This window comes from Thermobia domestica, unplaced genomic scaffold, assembly GCF_964235325.1.
Source record: "Thermobia domestica unplaced genomic scaffold, izTheDome1.hap1.1 HAP1_SCAFFOLD_418, whole genome shotgun sequence".
NCBI lineage: Eukaryota > Metazoa > Arthropoda > Insecta > Zygentoma > Lepismatidae > Thermobia > Thermobia domestica.
In genome coordinates, this window is record NW_027656128.1 from 3,049 (window position 1) to 25,115 (window position 22,067).

The window sequence follows — 22,067 nt, forward strand, 5'->3', positions numbered from 1 at the left end:
ATGGTCAGCACAACTACAGAAGCTTATTACAAAAGGCAAAAATAGACTTCAACTTCTTCGTCGCCTTGTAGGTCAAACCTGGGGTTTAAATTCAACATTGCTACTGAACACTTATAAAGCATTTATGCGGAGTATTCTCACTTTTGGTCATGTCGCCTGGTGTTCAGCCCCTCAAAAGTTTTATAACAGATTAGAGATACTCGAGCGTCATGCCTTTCGGCTAGCATTTCGTATCAAACTACCTTACCATAATCAAGATCTTTACGACAAGATAAACTTTCCGCCGCTTGTACAACACATTGCACACTTACGTAGAAAATATATAGCTAAATGCCTTCACAACTACAAGGATATTTTTCTAGACACGATATTTATAGATTTGGAGCAAGAATCGCAGTTCAGATACTTTTATACGCCACTAAGCATCTTACTTTCCATTTATGCTCGCACTCTACCGGATGATCAGCATCATGTCAGATTTTTCCAACGACAACTCATTCATCATGATATTCCTCATCTTTTTCCATTATAGCACTGTTTATTTATCACACCACTAACAAGGGCTTCCCAGTGTTTTCTCATTAGTCTTGAGCCGCCCCAAGACAGAAGACTAACCGGCATTCGTCATACTTACAACTTTAATCGTTTTGTGTTGTGATGTCAAGTGCACTGCATTCATCATCATCATCATCGACTGTCGTTCTTCCAATTCGACGCTATTTGAATACCATTATTGCTTTATATATTTGTACATTCATTTCGTCGCATTCTTAGTACCTTCACTGTTCTTTATCACTTCACTTCATTATATATTTCATATATATTAGTTACTTATATTTTTCTTGACTTCATTATATATTTCTTATATATTAGTTAGTTATATTTATCTTTCCTATGTTAATTTTTCTTTATATTTATGTTTTCTCTTAACTTATCAATATATATGTTGCTGTAATGTATTAGTGTCTTTGATATTTATTAATTATTAATCACCTGTATATTTCTTTACAGCTCAATGCCCAACTATAAGTAAAATAAAGGCACAATTGATGCAAACACACCCCATGCCAAGAGAGAGGGCGAAACCCTCTAGTGGCAGATTAATCTCATCCTCTGCTTTTGAAACAATAAAGATGTTCCCCAAACCTGCCTCCCTAAAAAAAAAAAAGCGTTGCTTGTCACAACTAAAATGTAATAATTATGCTTATTTTGGTGTTTTGCGAAAGCGGATCCGAGACTTGGGTGTTTTCACGGTTGTGCATTTGCTTCAATAATTGGGAAGGGAAGGGAAGGGAAAAACATATTGTAGCATAGATTTAGTCAGACAGTTAAATTATACTGTTTTATCTATTTTCGCTTACTGAAATATTCCATATAACTTGTTTGGCGTGTTTTCGCTTCCAATAAGCTTAATAAAGCTTGCCATTGATGAGAATACGCTTATACTTGGATTGCGTTTGAGATAATTTGACTTGTGTTTAACTTGTGAAGACAAGCTTGTGCAAGCCTTGCCCAGATGTAACTAACTACCTTGCCACAAGCTTGCAGCAAGCTAATTGGCTTGCATAGTATAGCTTGCGGCAAGTTAATTGACCTTGCCACAGCAAGCTTGTGGCAACTTGCAGCAAGCTTAAATTGCTGTCTGGGTTGGAGAAAATCTGTCAATAAAAGCAATGAGTTACAAATATTTATTTCCAGCAGTTTTTCTACATTTGATATTTTCATCAACTTTCAAGTATTTTCTGATTCATGCGTGGTCGATATTTTCATTTCTCTCAACACATAGTATATAATGAAATAATACATTACATACACAGCAATATTGATGTTAATATATGGTGTTCATTGGACAACACGATCCGAACCATAGAGATTCATCTTAGACTGGAGAACTGTTTCATTAATCACCTACTTTACAATTTTGCCTACATAAACACCTGCCTGAGTGCTACCAACTGCTGTCAGTGCCGAGAAAATTTTTGTGTAAGTTGGGTTGCATTGCCCAGGCGTTCTCACAGCTGCAAATGATCTGGACCCCATGTAATGGAATTTGAGCCGTCATGGTGGAGACAATTTTATTGGTTGCTCTACAAGTCATCAGTTGGAAATATTGTTCAAACGATAACGTCTGGAAGCGCAGAGCAGATCAAAGAAATTACAGTTAGGTTATGGTCTTCACTGAGTAGTTTTGCATATTACATGGAGCCGATATGGTGACAGACTGGATGATTGGTTTCAGAATCAAGGCTATATGAGACATGTTTCAGAATCAAAGCTATATGAGACATGATTCACTTACTAAGACAATAGACTTATTGGAATCGCTAGTGAGATTTGTGTTCTAAGAATGTATCCTCACCGAGAAATGAACCTGGAAGCATGCTCATACGAAGCATGTCTGTTAGGCACTACGTAACAAATTATGGTAAACGTTTTAGATATACGTAAGAATATTAAACTGCCTGTTAATCCACCTTACCCCACTTGGTTATACCTTCGGTGATTTCTTGTTGTTTCTAAACCTGAAAGGTTTTTGTTCAAGCAGTTTTCTACTGTGAAATGGAGTTCATGTTTAAATGAGATCCCTCAAAAGTATTCTCATAGCTCTTTGACAGTTGAGTTAAGACGAAGACTACAAATTTAGTGTAGAAGTAGACTGAAATTATGTTGAAAAGTAACAGAAAAACATCACTCATAAAATAAGAAGCCTGTGTGATACATGGGGAAACAAAATCTATTTTTCGTACATATACTGTATACCTCAATTTACTGTATATGAAAATATAAATACAATCCTTAGGGTGGAGTGAGTTACAAAGATTGTATTTTTTTAATTTCAAGGTTGTATTTTTATTTTTAACTTTGATATAAAAAATATTCTTACATTTAGTCAAACAGCGCTAGATTCAACTTCAACTCAACTAGATTCAAAAGTATTCTACGAAGCTGTGAGGACATAAATAAACTCGTCATTTTAAACAATTCTCTTACCTGCTGTTTCAATCACTGTTATTTATCATTGACTATTAATTGTTTAATCAATTTCTTGACTTAGCCGCTCCCGCTCCCACTGAATCTGAAACATAAAAACTTTATGGTCACTACTAGTTTTTGATGAGAGTAAGGGAGGATCTTAACAACTTTAAACGTAACATATATTTATATAATTCTTCAAGAGTAGAAGTAAACAAGAATATCGACTTTCCACTTTCAGACGGACTTGGACCCCGAACGACTACCATATTTATTATCTTCTAGATGGATGGTACCTACAGCGTCTAATTTTCCTATCAATAAGTTTCGAAGCCGTAGAAAGAATCGTTTCTAAGGAATCTGAACTGTGTAGAACAATAATATCTGGCAACATTGTGCACAAGAATTGCACCATCATGATACAATCATACATGTCAGAAAAAAGAACTTCTTGCAGCATCAGCAAAATAGCATCACATGCGTTTATGCTGTATATATCATTATTCTCGTTAAGAAGTGTCGTTCAACATAGTATCCATCATAACGTCATCATGGCTACTTGTTTCCAATTTCTATATTCATGTGATCTTTTGAAATCCTTTTAAAATAATTTCTACTTTATATCAGAATGCACCTTATAAAATTATATACTTCCAAGTCATTTGTATAAAGTTTGGATCCAGATTACTTATAACTCTGGAAGATGATAAATATGTTATTTTGTCTCGAAAATACCTATCAATGGAATCTGAAAAACAACAGGAAGTATTGAGGTTTTTTAATACCAGTATCATTTACCTATTGAACAAAGGGCCCGTTGAAAGATGCCTTCAATTTAGATTTTGTGCACAAACACTTAAAACGCAAATACTTGTTGAAATTGAAAAATAATGCTTAGTGGATCTGTTTGTGTAAGTTAACTAGGATGGTGAATATTACTAGGTCATCATAACATAGAGTACTTGGTGATAAAACGATACTTCTTCGAAAAGAAAATACAGTGCACGTACAGCGAAATAATGTGTACCTATCACAAACTAAGTGCATCAAATTTAAAAGTGCATTGCCATGTGTGAAACAATCTGTTGCAAGAGAAGTGTGTCAGGCTCATATACAAGGGGGACATGGTTGGCCGGCCCACTAAAGTTTTTCTGGCTCCCTAAAATTTTCACGTAGGTTTGCAAATGAACTATAAAATGATGATGAGCTTTAATATGTTTGGGTCGCGCTCTCCCAAACCCCTACTGCCCTCCCTACATTAGCGGGCTCGCTACAGACCTGAGTGTATTTCTGAAAGAAAAAAAAAATCATAAATACTGTTTTGAAAACTGTATAGTGCATCACGTGAGCATTTGTGCAGATGTATGAAACTTATCGTTATCATTCGTGGATACATGCATGTGTTAATAAATAGTTCCTTTATGACAATAAAGACACTGACTTTCTATCTATAGACATTGGCATAGACTTGAGAAGGTTTCAGCTTAAATTAGAATTATACTGTAGAGAAAAACCGTTAAAAGGAGTACAAAATGAACTGAATAAACAATATATAATTTTTTTGTACAACATGGATGTTTGCGGTTAGCAAGAACAATAATCAACTAGTGTATTCATTAGAAAGTAAAAATAGAACTATAATTTTAGAAAATGTGTATTTTTTTTTATTTCAGTACAACCTAAATGTATTAAAAGCAATAATAAATGTGTGTAGTTCAATTCTGCTAAGGTTGCAAAAACATGTCCTGGCATGTGTGACTGAACCATGATAATGCGTTGCTTGTGTACAGTGTCACCAGCTCCTTTTTGTTTTGTTTCAATTCTTTAGAAACGATTTTCTTCGACTAGGTCTGCGATACAAATTTTCAAGTATGATTTAGAATAGGCAAGAAAGGACAAAAGAAATGTCATCTGGTGATTGAAGTAATGCCAGATATAAGGAAGGTATTAATAAACAAAAACAGAGTATACGTGGACTATGAGTCACACAAAGTCAAACATTTCATCGTAGTACAACAGCGCTATGTTTGTCAGAATTTTTGGCAATGTAATGAAGCACTGTGATGCTAAGGATAGAAAAGTGTGCAGATACTGTGGCTCAAAAAGAGACAATAACTTAGAGTGTGAAGATAAGAATAAAAATATATGCGTACCGTGCAGACTGAGAGACAAGGAATGTCAAACACCTAACACGGAAGAATGTGTATCGTACAGGATGGCACGAGAACGGATAATAAGCAAGATAAATTATGGATAAAAGAGCACAACTAAAAAATAAGAAATGCAACAAACCGCCCAGTAAGAAAAAATGGCATAAACAAAGATCATAAAATTTTTTAAACAGAAAGAGAAAACAAACTTCAACAAAGGACAAATTTATTCAAACTGACATAAAAGAAGAAAAATAATTAAAAGAGTCAATTAGGAAGACTAACATGGAAATGCAAGCTGAAAGTAGAATAAAGAACACAAACTTCACACCAACTGAGAAAGGAGATACAAAGAAGAAAACATTAATCTCATTCACAGAAGGAGAACAGAAATATCTCTTTCCACCAAAAGAGAAAAGGATACAAGACAACACGATAACATCTACTGAAGAAGAAGAAAACACAATATTTAAAGAGCCTAAAATGTTGTACCCCAATATGAACCATTATACAGATTAGCCAAGCTTGAAGACAAAAACGTACTAAACATAGCATTTAGACAACTAGTAAGAGAGATCCATGAAAAAGGAAGAACGATTACATATCCGGTCTTAGAAGAAATAGATTGATTGGAATTAAGAACGTTTGATCTGCCAGCTAATGAGTGGAAGTTGCTAGATCTAATAGATAAAATATACGAAAGAAGGGGCATCCACTGGGATCTGGAGAATGTATAAACAATTGGTAAATGTGCATGGCACTATTTGTTTTGACTATAGTAAAACGGGGATGGATGCCTACGTTTATACCAAATATGCATAACACGATAACAAAAATCAAAATAGTACAAAACAACTCGCACAAATCAAAAATAGCAACAATGGAATGACGAAGATTTATAGAAACAAAGAACAGATATCTTAGCCATACAGGATCCATTCTACATAACAACAAGTTAACAACTTTGTCTGTAACAAGTAAAATCATATACGGAAAAATGAAATGAAATCTTTAAGTTTAACGGCCCACGGTTATGCCGGTTAGGCTAAAAGAGACGGTGAAAAATGAATGAAATGGTGGAATGAAGAAAGTGGGAAGAAACGGGAGAACCCCAAGAAAACCCACGAGCACGGTGTTTGTCCACCACAAAGTCCACTCGGCGCGAGCTGAGATCGAACCAGGGACCCCAAGCACCGGAGGTAAACGCTCTGCCACTGAGCCACCGCGCTCCCCCCGAAATCATATACGGAGGTGAAGAACTCCAAGCAGTTACAGTAATAATGAACAAGAACATTGAAGCTTTAAAACTTTCACAATATTGTGACAACTGGATAATCTGTATAGAAACAACAAAAGGAACAGACACCTTTTGGATAGTTAATTCATATTTCCAGTATAGCAAAGACATTGAAATATTTATAGATAAACTTCAACAAGTCATTTGGCAGAACCCTGAAAAGAAAATATTGTTTGTTTTGGACTCGAACGCCAGGAGCACTGCTTGGGAATCACCCTTTACATATACTAGAGGAGAAATTATGAAAGACTTTATAGCCCAGAATGGATTGATAATCGTAAACACTGAAAACAAAAAAAAAAAAAAAAAAAAAAAAAACGTTTTTGAGCTCCCGAGGAGAATCTTATATTGATATAACACTCTGTATCCCCAAACTTAGCTGATAACATTACAAATTGGCATACATGGGATCGAGAACAACAAGCGATCGCGAAATAATAACATTTAACGTGGAACTAAATACACCCAGTAAGAGCAAAGAAAGTCTAAACATTAAAAAGATAAACTGAGAAAATTTTAAAAAGAAGCTTACCGTACCACAATTGGACTAGATATAAGCAGTGACGAATTGATGCAAACAATTAAACTGTTTACTAAATTGGCAATACAGGCATTTACCCCTAAAACCATGCAGAGAGTAAGATACGGCAATTTTTGGTCACCTAAATTGGAAAAATTAAGAATAATCGTGCGAGAAAAAAAAAAAGTTACCAAGCCACAAAAATTCCAAATTTCAAAGAAAGAAAACTCTTAGTATACCCTATATAGAAATGCCAAAGAAGAGTATGAGACAGAAATCATAATCACACATAAATCATAAGAAATCATTAGCTCGCCTGTGATGTGTTGCTTCCAAGCGGAGAGGAAAGAAGCTACTACCTCACGTCCCCATGATGCTCTACAGTCAGTCTCCATGTGATTGTGACATTCGTTCTGTTGGTAGACGTGAAAATCTGATTTCTTATTCAGGAATACTTTTACAGGTAAGTGGTTTACAACCTGTATTTTCCTATTGAAATGTAATAGAACAACAATTCTTTATTTACTATTACGTTGAATATACAGAGTGGTAGTTTGATAAGCGCCATTATCCTATACGCCTTCGAATGCGTTTAACAGCTCTTTCGTTTCCAAGCTGGCCTGGAGGACAATATATAATACCCGCAAGAAAAGCATGGTATTCCGTATTCCGTATGGTATTCCGATTACAAAAATATCTATCGGTATTGGGCAATTAAACATACATTTATGATGACAACAATGCTAAGTGTATTTTTTATTACAGCGAATTGTCTGATGATACAAGGGGTGAGCTTGGGTCCAGCGTTCATCATGTTTAATGTGAGCACACAATGACTGTGCCGATCCTGAAGCAGAGTATTATATTTATGACTTTTGCAAGTAATCACAATCAGTTATGGGTTGGCATTCAGAATTTTCATATATTGTCACTATATTCATTGTATGTTCAACAGAAAACTTTTTTTCTTTTCTATATAGCATTTGTATTCCATATTACCCGACTATTTCATATTACCCTCCAAAGTGGTTTCTTTACAAATTATAAATTTTCCCCACCTCCGTAATGAAACTTCTTTATCAAGATATACATAAATAAAGCCAAATATGTAAGGCGTACACTTGTTTTCCTTTTTGTTTCAATGTGCAACTATTAACTGAGTTACAAGCGAAACAAAAATAGTATTCCATAATACCCGAACTTCCTCTATATATACCTAGGTATAAAATACTTTAAAAATGTATTGCGTCATTCCTATTTAGCCTAGAGTCATGGTTCAAACGCCATTTTCTTTAATATAATAAGCCCTTTCCAACGGTATCACTCACATGTCCGTATCATACACCTAAACCAGATAATTAGGGAAAAACTTGGAAGTATTTTTACAAATCCAACCAAAATATTTTACCCCTCTGGCCTAGGCCTGAGTTGACGTAGGGATCTGAATTTTTTTCTAAAAATACATTGTCATGTACATAATACGTGCGCAAAATTCCAATCTTGTACCTTAAAAACAAAGGGCAGAAAAATTGTTGAAAGTCTGAATTTAGGCTCTCTCTTTATACACACACATACGTATATACTAATTAGAAAAATTTACTGCGTCATTACTATTTAGGCTAGAGTCATGGCGTAAACGTTATTTTCTTTAGTATAACAAGCCCTTTCCAACGGCGCCACACACATGTACGTATCGTATTCCTGAACCGGAACGTATTCTAAAAAAATCAGCCCCTCGGAACATTTGCGGCCCTCGTACGCGGACTCGGCTTCATGTAGAGATCTCAGAACATTTGAGAAATATCCAAAGGTACATACAATTCCAATCTGATATCGTGGAAACTACAGGCGTGAAAAGTTTTTAAAATTTGCCTTATGAAAAAGTAAAAAGTCACACCCTTCCGCACCCACTTGGCGCAGCCAAGTTGATCATCTGGTTCCAAAACGCATATGGGGCGTTCTTTGGTCCATCCTTGACTTGACTAATAAAAAAATGACTTAAGTACCTGTTGTAGAACCTAAATTAGAGGTCAAAGACCATAGTACGCTATGGTAACAAAAGTTACCAAAAATCCTAAAAGAGTTAATAGAGCACTGAAGCTTCAACCAACACTATTGTAACACTGATATGAGAAGTGAAGATCAATGTGGTGCAGTGAAGTTCCTAGAATTTGAACCTGAATTTGTTTTAATGCGTTCGCACAAATTTGACTTAGGTCATGAATTTAGCAGCGCAGCGGATGCAACAGACCGAGATCTGGAGGGATGGGGCCTTTATTCAGCAGTTGATAGAAAACGGGTGAATATGATTATATATTTATTCATTGTTTTGCCCCCCCCCCAATATTTTCCTGAAGTCGGCGCCTATGATCAGGGAAACAAAAAACAATAAACTTTTAACTCGAGAAGCAAAGTTGTCGAACCTAGAACCATTGGAGTTCGAAATTAGAATTCCTTAATAAACCTATCCAACAGATTAAAACATATCTCAAAATATAAAACCTATTTAATGCATATCCCCACGTCCCCGCCGTGATTAAAATTCAAGACCTAACAAAAGAATTCTCATCAGAAAACGATTCTTTAGTTATCTAGCAAAAGCTCCTATTCCCTATCCCCGGTCATTCCGAAAGACCATCCTACTCTGCCAGCCTTAAACAGCATAGTTTTAAAAAATATGGTTGATCCAACAGACATTAGGACTTTTGGACGAACGTAACCATGTAGTCCAGAATGTCAGAAGAACCTCGACCGAGCGAATCAGCTCGGTTTATATACGGTTCTGCTCACAAGTGGCAGCATCCATGAAATATATATATATATATATATATATATATATATATATATATATATATATATATATATATGCATTTAAATAATTATCCAGGCCTTGAATTAATGAACCTTAAACTATTAGATTATATATATTTAACCCAGATATCTTTATACAGTTAGCTTATTACAAGTAAGTGGAACGAAAATGTCCACTTACAGAGTAATAATTGATGAAAACCTGAACTATGGTAAACACAAGAAACCGTTACGAGAGAAAACAAGGTGACCAAGAAATTGATAACCCTGGGTAAAACTAGATATAAACTGTCTAACAAAATACTGTATTAAAATTGTACCACGAAATCCTGCTATGCGCTACAATTACTTACGGATCTAGCATATGGGTGCACAGACTGCTTCAAAACAAAAGAATAAAAGAAAACTTTATTTTTAGACCATTAAGAAACCTTCTGATGAGATTAAGTGGTGCATATAGCAACACCTGCAACAATGTCCTGTGTTTGTTACTTGATGTCAAACCTTTGAACTTAATAGCAGTACAAAGAGAGGCAAATTATTGGATGAAGAGGAATAATAAAAGAAGAGGTAAGAGCATTGTTGGGAGACGTTTTTGAAAGAACCCAAGAGATTGAAGAAATAATTAAAATTATGTGGAATATTGAATCGACACACTCTGATAAGCCACAAAGACTTAGAAATATTATACGAACGGTAGAAATCAGAGAAAAAATAAAGTTTCTTGACCCAGGCCCAGGACTCATTCATTTCTTAACGGGACATGGTCCATATGAAACCTACCTACAAAAAGTACAGGCCAAAGACGATTCAAATTGTGAATATGTGAAACAGGGACACCGGAGCATCATATTCTCTGGTGCTCCTTGCTCAAGGAGTTATTTAAGGAAAGAGTGGACATAAGACAGAGGACGATAGCTGATATAATGAGAAACGAGAAAAATTACAATATCCTAAAGAAAATAACATACCTTTACTCGGAATTAAAGAAAGAACAATTCTATAGAGACAAACATAAGAAAAACAAGAGCAGAATGAATGTGGAAGGATGAATGGAATCCAGTTTCTCCTCTTGACCGGAGAACTCAGGATGTCTCGTGGAAGATGCAGGAACTTCGTATTTGCCAGGGGGAATGAGTGTGATTATGCTAGTGCTTCCCCAGGCATAGGTGCCTTGTAGCGAAACTCCGGACGCACTAGAGTGTGTTTTCGGAAGTGTCTTTCCTTCGGGTGGCGGGTTCATCTGGTGTGAACGTGTGCATGTTGGTTGTGACTGTGTCCCCATATTTCACAAGTTTGACTTTGTGAATGTCTCAATTACGGCATGTTAATAAAGATTGATCCCTACATCGGCAGAGGTGGAAGGATACCTCGGACCAGGGTCCACACTAAGTACTTTGAGTGGGTCCTAGACCTCAAACCTGTGTTACCAGGGCAAAAATCTATTCCAACCACGACAAGATTCAATAAACAAAGACCCAAAGAACTATCAAGAGGAACGTGTTAATGATAAGTGTAGACTAGTGTGGTTTAATGTGGTTTGGTGAATGTGGGTTAAGTGTCAAGTTAGTGTTCTTAGTGCTTTTAGTGTGCAAAATGGGCAAAATTAAATAAAACACACAGGAGAAAACCAGTGTATAAATAATGAAAGAATTAAATATGATCACAGGAGAGAAATCTGAAATAGTAGTTGAAAACCAAGCTCATACAGGGAAAACCTGAAGGTAGAAGAAGAAGTCCACCAAAATAAATAAAATTATACATTAATAAAAAATAAACACTAAATAAACATCTAATCAAAACATAAACAAAATAAATAAGAAACAGAATAAATAAATGAAGCATAAGAAAATTTAAAGAAGAATTAAAACATAACAATCATAGCCAATAAACATGGACTCAACCAAGTTAAATCAAAAAATAACGTATAAATAGTTTTAAAAATAGTAATAATAATAATAATAATAATAATAATAATAATAATAATAATAATAATAATAATAACAGAGACATATAAATACCAAAAATAGAAGCAACTAGATAGTTAGAAGTGTCTAACTAAATATTTCTAGGATTAGGATTAAATAAATAAAAATAGCAAACAGAGGTAGGAAATGATAGGGTAGATCAAATGGAATTTAGATAACTTTGATTTGATTAGTAATCAATTTAGTATTAGAATCTGCTAGGGTCATTGGATATCGTATTAGTCGATAGTTGAGTTTTGCATAGTTTATTCTTTGTTTTGTTTGCTTTGTCTTGTCTTTTTGTTTCCTGTTCGTAGTTTTGTTTCCTTTTCTTTATCCAAATCTCCTTTTACCAATACCAAAATGAAAAAAAATAAAGGAAAGAAATAAAAGGCAATAATGATAACTCATACCGGTTTTAATTTTCAGATACCGGCTCTGAAAGACGGGCCTGAGTCTAAAAAAAAAAAAAAACTACTCTCAAGCTCCCCCTCCGCGTTTATTCAAAGTCCCGTTGGAAAAAGTCTTCTGAAACCATAATTGATTATCACACTTGAGTGATATGTACTCAGCAGATTGGTTCTCCTCACAATTAGTGCTGGCTTTCTAGATCGGAGTGCGCTACTTCCTTTTTCAAAGCAGCTCACCAATTGTCCTCACAACAGGCTAGATGGATGCCGCAATGCCAATGTTATCTAGCGAATATCTGGGTTTCTAGAGCCACCAAAATAGTGTTGTCTGTGCTAGGCTCTTTACTACTGGGACTTTATCTAATACAGTTAAGTAGATTTAACTTGAAAATAAACTATTGAAATTTATTTAAAATTATAATGTACTTAAAAATTAGTATTACACCATTGAATATTTTGCGGTGATCCTGGATTTTGCTGAAGAAAGTTTAGGAACAGCTGTTATAACCTAATAATGTAACTTTAAAATTTATTGAGATTAGTGTCCTCAAACAGTTCTACACAGTAGTGCTAAAAGGAAGCACTATAGAGTTGTAGTTGTACATTCCTTTTAGAACTGGCGCAAATTTAAAATTTGAGGAAAGTAATAAAATTAATCTTTTAAAGCTAATTCTCGTTGATAAAATTAAGTTTTATAAGAAAGCAATAACGACAGTAAGAAATGAGAGAAAATAAAACAGCCGTAAAACACTTAAAAATAAGCTAGAAACATGGTTGTTTCACTTATATTCTCAGATATATATTCGTTACTGTCTTACGTCCGAAACGTCACATTTCTATCTTAGTTTCAGCCGAAGCAGTCTTCCACTTCATTGCGCTGGTAATGTCATTGCAACTAGGTTGGTCAACATGAGAGCAACGCTCAGGGTCATACGCCAGTAGGGGTGCCGCGTACTATAACATTACAATTCTTATTATAATAGCTCTTAGAGTGATTCTAATCCAATTGCATATAATGAAATAACTACGTATTAATAGAATGAAAACAACTATTTCGGAAAGAAAGAAACGGATTCACATGTACATACCCTCCTTAGTCTTAGATCAGAGACCAGTGCAAGTCTTCTCTTAAGTTCGTCCATTTCCTTTTCTTCATTTTTAATCATACGCACAAGCTTTTTCTTGTCTGATAAAAGTTGTAAAATCTGATCTTCCAGTTCTATCTAAATAGGTATACAAAAACACAAATTATATTGAAGTAGTTATTGAAGAGTAACAAAAACAAATATTAATTACTCTATACAATGAAATAATAAAAGACTTAAGGGGGCAGACTACTAAATATTTTTTCAAAAGCTAACAACTTTTCTTATTTTGTATTTATTTTGTAATAACTTACATAAGATTTTACAAAATAAATTATTTCCAAATAAATACAAATAATATTTAAAAAGTAGTTAACAAGGAACACAGATATCATGATAAGTCATCAATTACCGTTCAGTTTATTTTTCTAGTCTCTGACTTAACCAAGATTTTTGGGTACTTCAAATTTTGGCCACACTGTCATTTCTATGGATGGCAACACTGATTATTGTTCCGATTCGTATTTTCAGGTGTAAAATAACATTATCTATTATTGTGGTAAGTTACCTTTCATTTTCTCTTTTCACCTACGAAAAACGGGCAAAATATTTGGTAGTCTGCCCCCTTAAGGAATTTACGTCTGAACTGCGGAGAAATGTTAAAAGGCGAAGATATATTAAAATGAAATGAAATTAATAGAAAGTTGGCAAAAGTTTACGGGGACTCTGCCCCTTCCATGTCAACCGTTAAAAGGTGGGCAGCTGAATTTAAACGTGGTTGTACATCCCTCGAAGTTGACTCACGTGAAGGAAGGCCGAAAACCGCAGCCACACCGGAAACAATCGAAAAACAGGCGAGTGAAGGTGGGTGAGATAGCTGAGAGTGTGGGAATATCGGAGGAACGGGTGCGAAACATCTTGCACAAAGAACTAGGGATGCGAAAGCTTTGCGCAAGATGGGTGCCGCATTTGCTGACTGCTGACCAAAAGCAAATGCGAAAACGATTTTCGCAGCAATCTTTCGACCGATTCAAAAGGGATTCGACCGATTTTGTGCAGTGATTTGTGACAATGGATGAGACGTGGGTTCACCACTACACGCCAGAAATGAAACAGCAGTCCAAGCAGTGGGTGTAAGCTGGTGGTGCAGCGCCGAAGAAAGCGAAGATGATCGTATCGGCCGGAAAGGTCATGGCCAGCGTGTTTTGGGATGCGAAAGGATCCTGTTAATTGATTACCTTGCAAAAGGAAGAGCAATTATTGGCGAATATTACTCCAACCTTCTTGACCAGCTGGATGCCAAAATTCGCGAGAAGAGGCCCGGCTTGAAGAAGAAGAAAATCATCTTTCACCAGGACAACGCATCTGTGCAAAGGGGTACGTTGGCGATTGAAAAACTGTGGGATTTGCGGTACGATTTGCTCGGTCATCACCCATATTCTCCTGATTTGGCACCATTTGACTTCTATCTATTCCCAAACTTGAAGAAATTTCTTTTCTGGGAAGCGTTTCACATCGAATGAAAAAGTTGAGAGGGTCGTGGATGACTATTTTCACGACTTTCCAGACTCGCTCTTTCGGGAAGGAATACTGATGTTGGAGAAACGCTGGACCAAGTGTATTAAAGTTAAGGGAGATTATGTCGAAAAATAACATCATTTTCAAACTGAAATTCGCAGTCTTTCATCGTCAGGCCGAGAGAAAAAGAGCCGAGAACTTTTCACCTCTCCCTCGTATTTACTTAAATAATGATTATTCTGCTTCTATGTAAAATACCTGCGGTAAAGATATTTTCATAAATGTAGTTTCTTTGAAAGTATATATCTAGTAATCATGAACTCACTTCATATTTGTTTTCTTCAACGAAAGATAGATGTGAAGTTCGGCAGTGATCGTGGAAATGACAATATCCTCTATTGTGATGTCAAGTAGAGGAAGGGAATTTAGTAAAAGTTTCACACTTTACAGTGCTCACACACACTTACAGTTAACCACAAATACATCTTATATATATATATAGGTGCCTTTAAGGACCCGCGCCAAGGGCCCTGAACGTGGCCAGTTCGACACTGCAGACAAGGTTAAACTTGTTGTAGATAGATCTCAATTTTGGTTGTTGTGATAGTCAGTTTTAACATTTGAGCCAATCTGGTAAACCATATATTTTGGAGACTAATTCCACATTAACCCGTAAATTATGGATAACCATATCTAGCTTATTAGACTGGCCCAGGAACTATAAGTGGCGAACTTATATCTATATCTATATCTATATCTATATCTATATCTATATCAATATCTATCTATCTATATATATATATTATATATATATATATAAACTTAATACGTCAGTAGCAAAACGTGGTAAGTGACAACGTTATATTTTCTGTACTGAATAAATATGTAGTACAAAGCAGGTCGAAAAAAAAAACAATACTGAGACAATCAAACGTAATCGTAAAGTTACTTCGGGGGCCAATGCTAAGTCCGAAGTTTTACTGGCTTATGGGACCGTACTGATATGAGCAAGAGAGGTCCGAGAAGACTTCTTTCGGGAAGACGAACTTAGCCTTCCGCAACCTTTTTGGTAGGAAGACTCAAGAACACATTTGCAATCGCGAAAATTCGACCAAGGCCTGCGCCTCATGATCCCTGCGGGGCCCTACGGGCCTCGGGCCCTTGGCGATTGCCAAGTAGACAACGTGGCCAGTGCGGCACTGCTTGTCTGTCAAATACTTCAGTAGCAGTGTTAACATGATGCTTACAGGTTATTGGCAGCCAGGGACACATAATTGACTGACACAAAACGGTTAAATAACTATCCGAAACAACGAAAATTTTGGTTTTCATGTACACAGAAGAAAATGTTAAGCGTAAATTATTTGTTTCTGTATAATTCTTTAAGGAACTCGGGTTGAATACGAACACTGAGCCTTTCTTTCTTGTATGATACAATGGGCGGAGCCACGTCTATCGATGAAATTCGTTCGCCAATTGTTCCAAGGTGCATCATTTCCTGTAACGGTGACATTCCGTGGCCTGCGAGATCCTCTGATCTTAGTGTGTGTGATTTCTTCCTATGGGGACATTTTAAAGGCAAGATGTACCGTACACATCCTGAAACAGAAGATTGAAGGCGAAATCACTGCCATTCTGCGATATATGCTACACCGAGTATTCTGCAGTTTCTATAACATGCTATTAGTATGTGAACCACGAAAGGAAGCACATCATTGCGATGTCATCTTTAAGAAGTAAAGAGATAGTTTGTGACATTTTGTAATGAAAATATAAATGGCATACTGTATACATGCTAGGGTTATGTTCCAACTTTTACAGAAATAAATTGCTTGGTTGATATATGTATATGGAGTGTTGTGAAAATATACAGTAATGAAACTTTTAAGATAACAAGCAAATAAGACGGGCTGGATTATGTGCGATACTTTTGGAATAACAGGTAACATACTTAATGTTCTAAATGTTCTTCTCAGGAACATTTATAATATGCTTGTCCAGGAATTCTGTGAAACTCTGCGATTTCCATTATTTATTAACTATGCATTACCATTTGCTTGTTCCGGGCTAGCACTTCGAGGGTATACATGTTTTCCTTTTCTTACGTATTATTCCCAAAATCTGACGCCAAGTACATAATTTCTTCATATTAGTGATGTCTTGTAATTTTCATAGCTTTACTGTTATATTACAATCAATCCGCTATGGTTGACTCCGAAAAGTTCCCGCTTCACTATTAGTCACACCCATTCCATCTTGACCACTAACATATCCCCTCTTCTGCAAGTAGTATATCTCGTGTTAATTCGCGATTATTCTATATTTGCTTAACACAGAGACTCTGTGTGAGGTACCCAATGCTATGACCGAGACTTGAGCATGTATCTTAATGTTGCCTCCTTGGTTGTAAAGTTGTACGCAGGATATCACACCATAAAAAGGCTTTTTTATTATTATTGATGTAGCAGAGTCTTCTGCAAGATCATATCCAGAGATTTTCTGAGGATATTCAAACATCAATTCTCACAACTACAAGGGAAATTTCTTCTGAGATACTACCATGATTATCATCAAATTCGAATACTAAAAAGAGGGTAATATCACCTTCACCCATTGTCTAAAAGCTGCAAACAGAAGCAACTGGCAACCCTTAGAGTAATTCTGTATGTAATTAACAGAACAAGACAATCAAATTTGAAAGAAAGAAAGGTGTTCCTCACTATGAGCAAGTAACAAGTGTAAGTAGAAATGTTTGAACCTTCAAGTGAAAAGACTAAAGACATATACATTCTGTTTGTAAGAAACACAAATCCATGACCATGTAATTATATACCATTAACTGAATGTACTGTAATATGACGGATTTACCATTGTACTTTTGTGAATTGAGGCTACAACCTTGAAAAATACTTAGCATAAAATTAATAAATTTCGAGAATTATTCTCCATCACCGGCATCGAAAGCTGGAAAATGACTGAACACGTCATTCAATAATATCTATTGCCGAATACATAATAATGAAAATTATATTAGATGTAGATCTATGGTAATATTTGAAAGAAAACATGAACACAATTTCATTTTCTACAAAATACAGGAGAGCAGGATGGGAGTTAAGGAATTTTCATAATATTCTAAGTCTAGCATTGTCACTGTATTGTTTCAGAGATTTTACTGTACCTTCGTCAGTAGATGCAAGTCCATTCTTTTCCTCCCTCTTGTCGATATTGCTCTTGAAAAATCTAAATTCAAGTACCACGAGTCCCTCCGAGCAAATGGTTTTGTTTCGAAGACGAAGACTCTAATCACGCCTCTTCTGCCTCTTCATTTTCATATAAGGTAAATCCTTAAAGCTCGAACCGTCCTCTCAAAACGTATTTGTGATGTCAGAAAGTGAACGGTAGTGAGGGCGAGTCTTAGACATTAATGCTGGGGTGTCAACCTCAAGCTTCATGAGTGGTACCTTTCTGAGGAAATCGAATTGAAAAAAAACTAACCTCAGCAAATAGAAATACATTGATGAAATCCAAGTTCGAAATAATCACAGGGTTGATAATATTACAAATCCTTAATATCGCAAGGTCTCTAACAAATTTGAAGAGTGCAAGGTGGTCGGTGATTTGTTTTTATAAAAGGGTCAATCCAAGCTAAGTGATCGAGAAAAACGGAAAATTGGCGCTCGAACATCTCCAAAAAATCAATTTTTTAAATGAATATTTATCCTATATTAGAGTACTTCAAAATCGCAATTAATTTTTTTTTAAACATCGCATGGCGACGCAGCGGCTGCCGCCATTTTGCGTTTTCTGTATTTTAAACATTTATATTGTTTTGAACATCTCAGCATGTGTTTGTCCTACCAAATTGAAAGTTGCTGGACGTCTCCAACTTGTGCAGAGCTAAAATTTTGATCTCTTAACATTTTTGCCTAAAACCACTTAAAAGGAGTGAAATTAGGGCCTTTTAGCAACATTTTTGGATATTGGAGACATGTTTGGGAATTTGTGTGTGCATGTAATCCGGGATCATAAGTTTATACTCAAAAACTTGCAGACCTGTAGCTGCTCCCAAAGGAATGAAAAAAATCGTCGTAAAGTTGGAGAATTATGCCAATTTGGCACATTTCACTGTCCAATATCTCCAATGGGCCTGGATAAAAAAAATCTGAAATTTTGGGAATAGTTAGTCCTTTAGCATGTTACATTTCAACGATAGTGCTTTTAATTAAAAGCTAAAATATTGATTTATATTTTAATATGATACGAATTAGACTTACCTGTCTTTTTGTTTTTACCCAAGGTGAGAAATTAGATCTTATATTCTCACTTGTATTTTGGCGTTCAACTCTTAAGTCTCTTGTGAATAAATCAATTCTGTATTGTAATCTTCTCAGGGCTGTTTGATGCCTCTCTAATTGTGGCATTTTGCCTGCATCAAATAAAAATCACAAGAAAGATAAGTATATACGGAAATTAACAGCAGAGGGAATAGAAGTTGTGAATAAGTACAAAAAATTTATTCTTTTCTGAAAGAGAAATAGAATTGACTAAGTAACTAACTGTATGGCCTATGGAACCCGAAAGTTCAATGCCGCGTTCACAAAAACTAGTGTCTTCTATCCTTAGCCAATTGGATCCAGTTTTTATTTTGTAATCCTATTTCTTCGAGATCTAACTTAATATTGTCCTCCCATCTGTGCCTCGATCTTCCTAATAGACGTTCTTTGCTTGGGTTTCCAGTCAAACCTTTGAAAGTGTAACTACTTTCTTCCATTCTAGCTACGTGACCTGCCCACACTGGGCCTCTTAGACTTGATGACCCTAACGATGTTTGTTGAATGGTACAAATTACGCAGTTCCTTATCATGAAGTTTCTGGCAATCATCATTCCCGTTTCCCTTTGGTCCGAATATTCGTCTCAAGATTTTATTCTCAAATACTTCTAATCTACGTTCTTCGCTCACAGTAAGCACGCATGCATACAACGAAACATGTATGATTGCCATTTTCTATATTTTACGCTTCAAATTCCTCGACAGAAGACGAAAGATTTTGAACCGAATAATAACACGAATTTCCTGCTTTCAGTAAACATTTAATTTCTTCATGGATGTGGTTTTGGTCTGTTAATATTGTTCGAAGGCATCTGAAAGTATCTACTTGGTAGAAAGCATTATTTGATATCTTGACGAAATTATAATTTGTAGTATTACCATTCTGGCGAACTTCCATGTATTTAGTGTTCGCTGCATTTATTTCTAAAGCCATGGCCCTGCAAGCGTTTGATAGGGCCTCTGCATTTCTTTCTAATGTTTATTTATTTGATTGTATTCTTTCAATCATATCTATATGTTTTAGTGTTGTTGGTGACCAAGACAGAGTCGCATATTCTAATTGCGATCACACAAAACAGAAGTAGAGTTTCATTAACGTAACATCGTCTTGAAACTCGTTACCTATTCTCATAACAAAGCCAAGATTTCCGTATGAATTATTAACAATTGATTCAATATGATAAGTAAAACTTAGTTTAAGATCAAATAGCACTCCTAAATGTTTAATTAAAGTAGGTGTCTCCAAAATAGTTCCTTCAATAGAATAGCCATATTTAATGGTGTTTTCTTTGCAGGTAAAGGAAAGAGTTTTGCATTTATTTACGTTCAACTTAAACTTGTTATTGTCACACCAGTTCTTAAAGTCTATTTGTAGTTTTGTACAGTCTTCAAGCGAATTAATTTTGGAGAATAGTTTAAGGTCGTCAGCGAATAGAAGAGTGTTAGAATAATGAATTGTTCTCCTACCGTCCCCTATCAGATTTATATCATCAGTATATACCATAAATTGGTGAATACCACTCAGCTCTAGGTCTTCGTTGCTATCTTTAATTTTCCTTACAGCGTATTCCAGAACAAAGTTCGGTAATAATGGTGACAACGCAACTCCTTGTTTTAGACCATTCTAGAAGTGAAACCCCATGGACAAGAATTTTCTTACTCAGACTTTACTTTGGGATTCATTTAAATATATCTTAATTAATCTAACCAGCTTTTTAGGTATTCCAAATTCTGTAGGAATGTTGTACAGTATTTCCCTCTTAATCGAGTCGTAGGACATTCTAAAATTATTAAGTAATATATGTACCGCAATATTGTATTCCCGCTTCTTTTAGAACATCTGTAACAAACTTAATGTATTAGACTAGTTGAAATACTTTTGTTATATTAACATTAAGTGCTAAGCTATGAAGATTTGTTCCAATTTTCATTTTTTCAGATTGCTGTGTGAACAGCAATAGTAAAATAAATGTAAATAACTACTTTATTCATATTTGATACTTGAATAAATTTGTTAAACATAATTAAATTAAAAAGTGGATGCATATTGTATGGATTGATTGTTCATATCATCGATTCCTAGAAGGGTTAAATAATGTAGACCCGCGACAAAAATCTTTGAGACAGATAATAGTTTTTTTTTTTACCACAGAAGGTGTATCTTTTAGATTTCGGCGTGATTAATTGAATACCTACCAAGACACACAGGCTTCTATGCGAGAAAATGAATATTGTGTCACACTCAAGATTTCTTTAAAAGGATTGTCCTAATAGAGCCTTAGCTACTTAAGCCTTCATTCGGCAAATTTTCTGTGTTTATTTCTGTATTTTTATTTTTTAAATCAAACTTTCCTTCCCTTCTTTCTCTCTTCGACCATTATTTCATGTAAGGTGTTATAAAGGCACTCGGCTAGAAATCCTGGGGTATTGAGTTCAAACCCACTGCACGTCAAAATTTAATTTGTTCTTGCAAGGTATATGATGACTTCTCTTTGTTCCAAGTTCTCTATCTAGAGATAAGATGCAAGAATCATGCACATATTAACCGAGAGAAAGAGAGAAAGAGTAGATATATCTACAATTGAAATATTATCCGAAACATTCATTGATATTCATATTTGATTATGTTTTAGTTCATTTTTGTTTATTCTTCTTTTACATAATTACAATTCTCGATTACTTAGAATATAGCAAGGGATAGTGAATGATAATTACGGCGTGTTACAAGAGAGAAGTCTTATTCTTCTGATATCGTATATGCTTCTAATAAAAACATGCTTGTTATTAATTGGGGATTAAATTACACAAACCCATGTACACACAAAATATGACTATTGGTCATATTTATAACATATGACATGTTTTCTATTGATGCAGTGGTTTTAGTAAATTGAGCTGACACACACTGTATATCTTGTGTTTAATCTCTTAGATTGTCTTTCTTTTTCTTTTTTGTTTCATTTTCCGAACACACTGGAAACCAGTAACATAACTCCAGAAAA

At 35.2% G+C, this 22,067-nt stretch overlaps 1 protein-coding gene across 1 annotated transcript in view; it reads right to left on the reverse strand.

The window, feature by feature from the left end:
- Positions 1 to 638: 638 nt before the first annotated feature.
- The window catches only part of LOC145676840 (uncharacterized), a 30,023-nt gene continuing 8,594 nt past the window's right edge, over positions 639 to 22,067 (reverse strand). Inside the window, exons 3-5 of the mRNA XM_081747627.1 lie at positions 19,009 to 19,160; positions 13,217 to 13,351; positions 639 to 716 (exon numbers count right to left, since the gene is read on the reverse strand). Coding sequence (XP_081603753.1) covers positions 639 to 716; positions 13,217 to 13,351; positions 19,009 to 19,160 — 365 coding nt within the window. The remainder of the gene's footprint in view (positions 717 to 13,216; positions 13,352 to 19,008; positions 19,161 to 22,067) is intronic.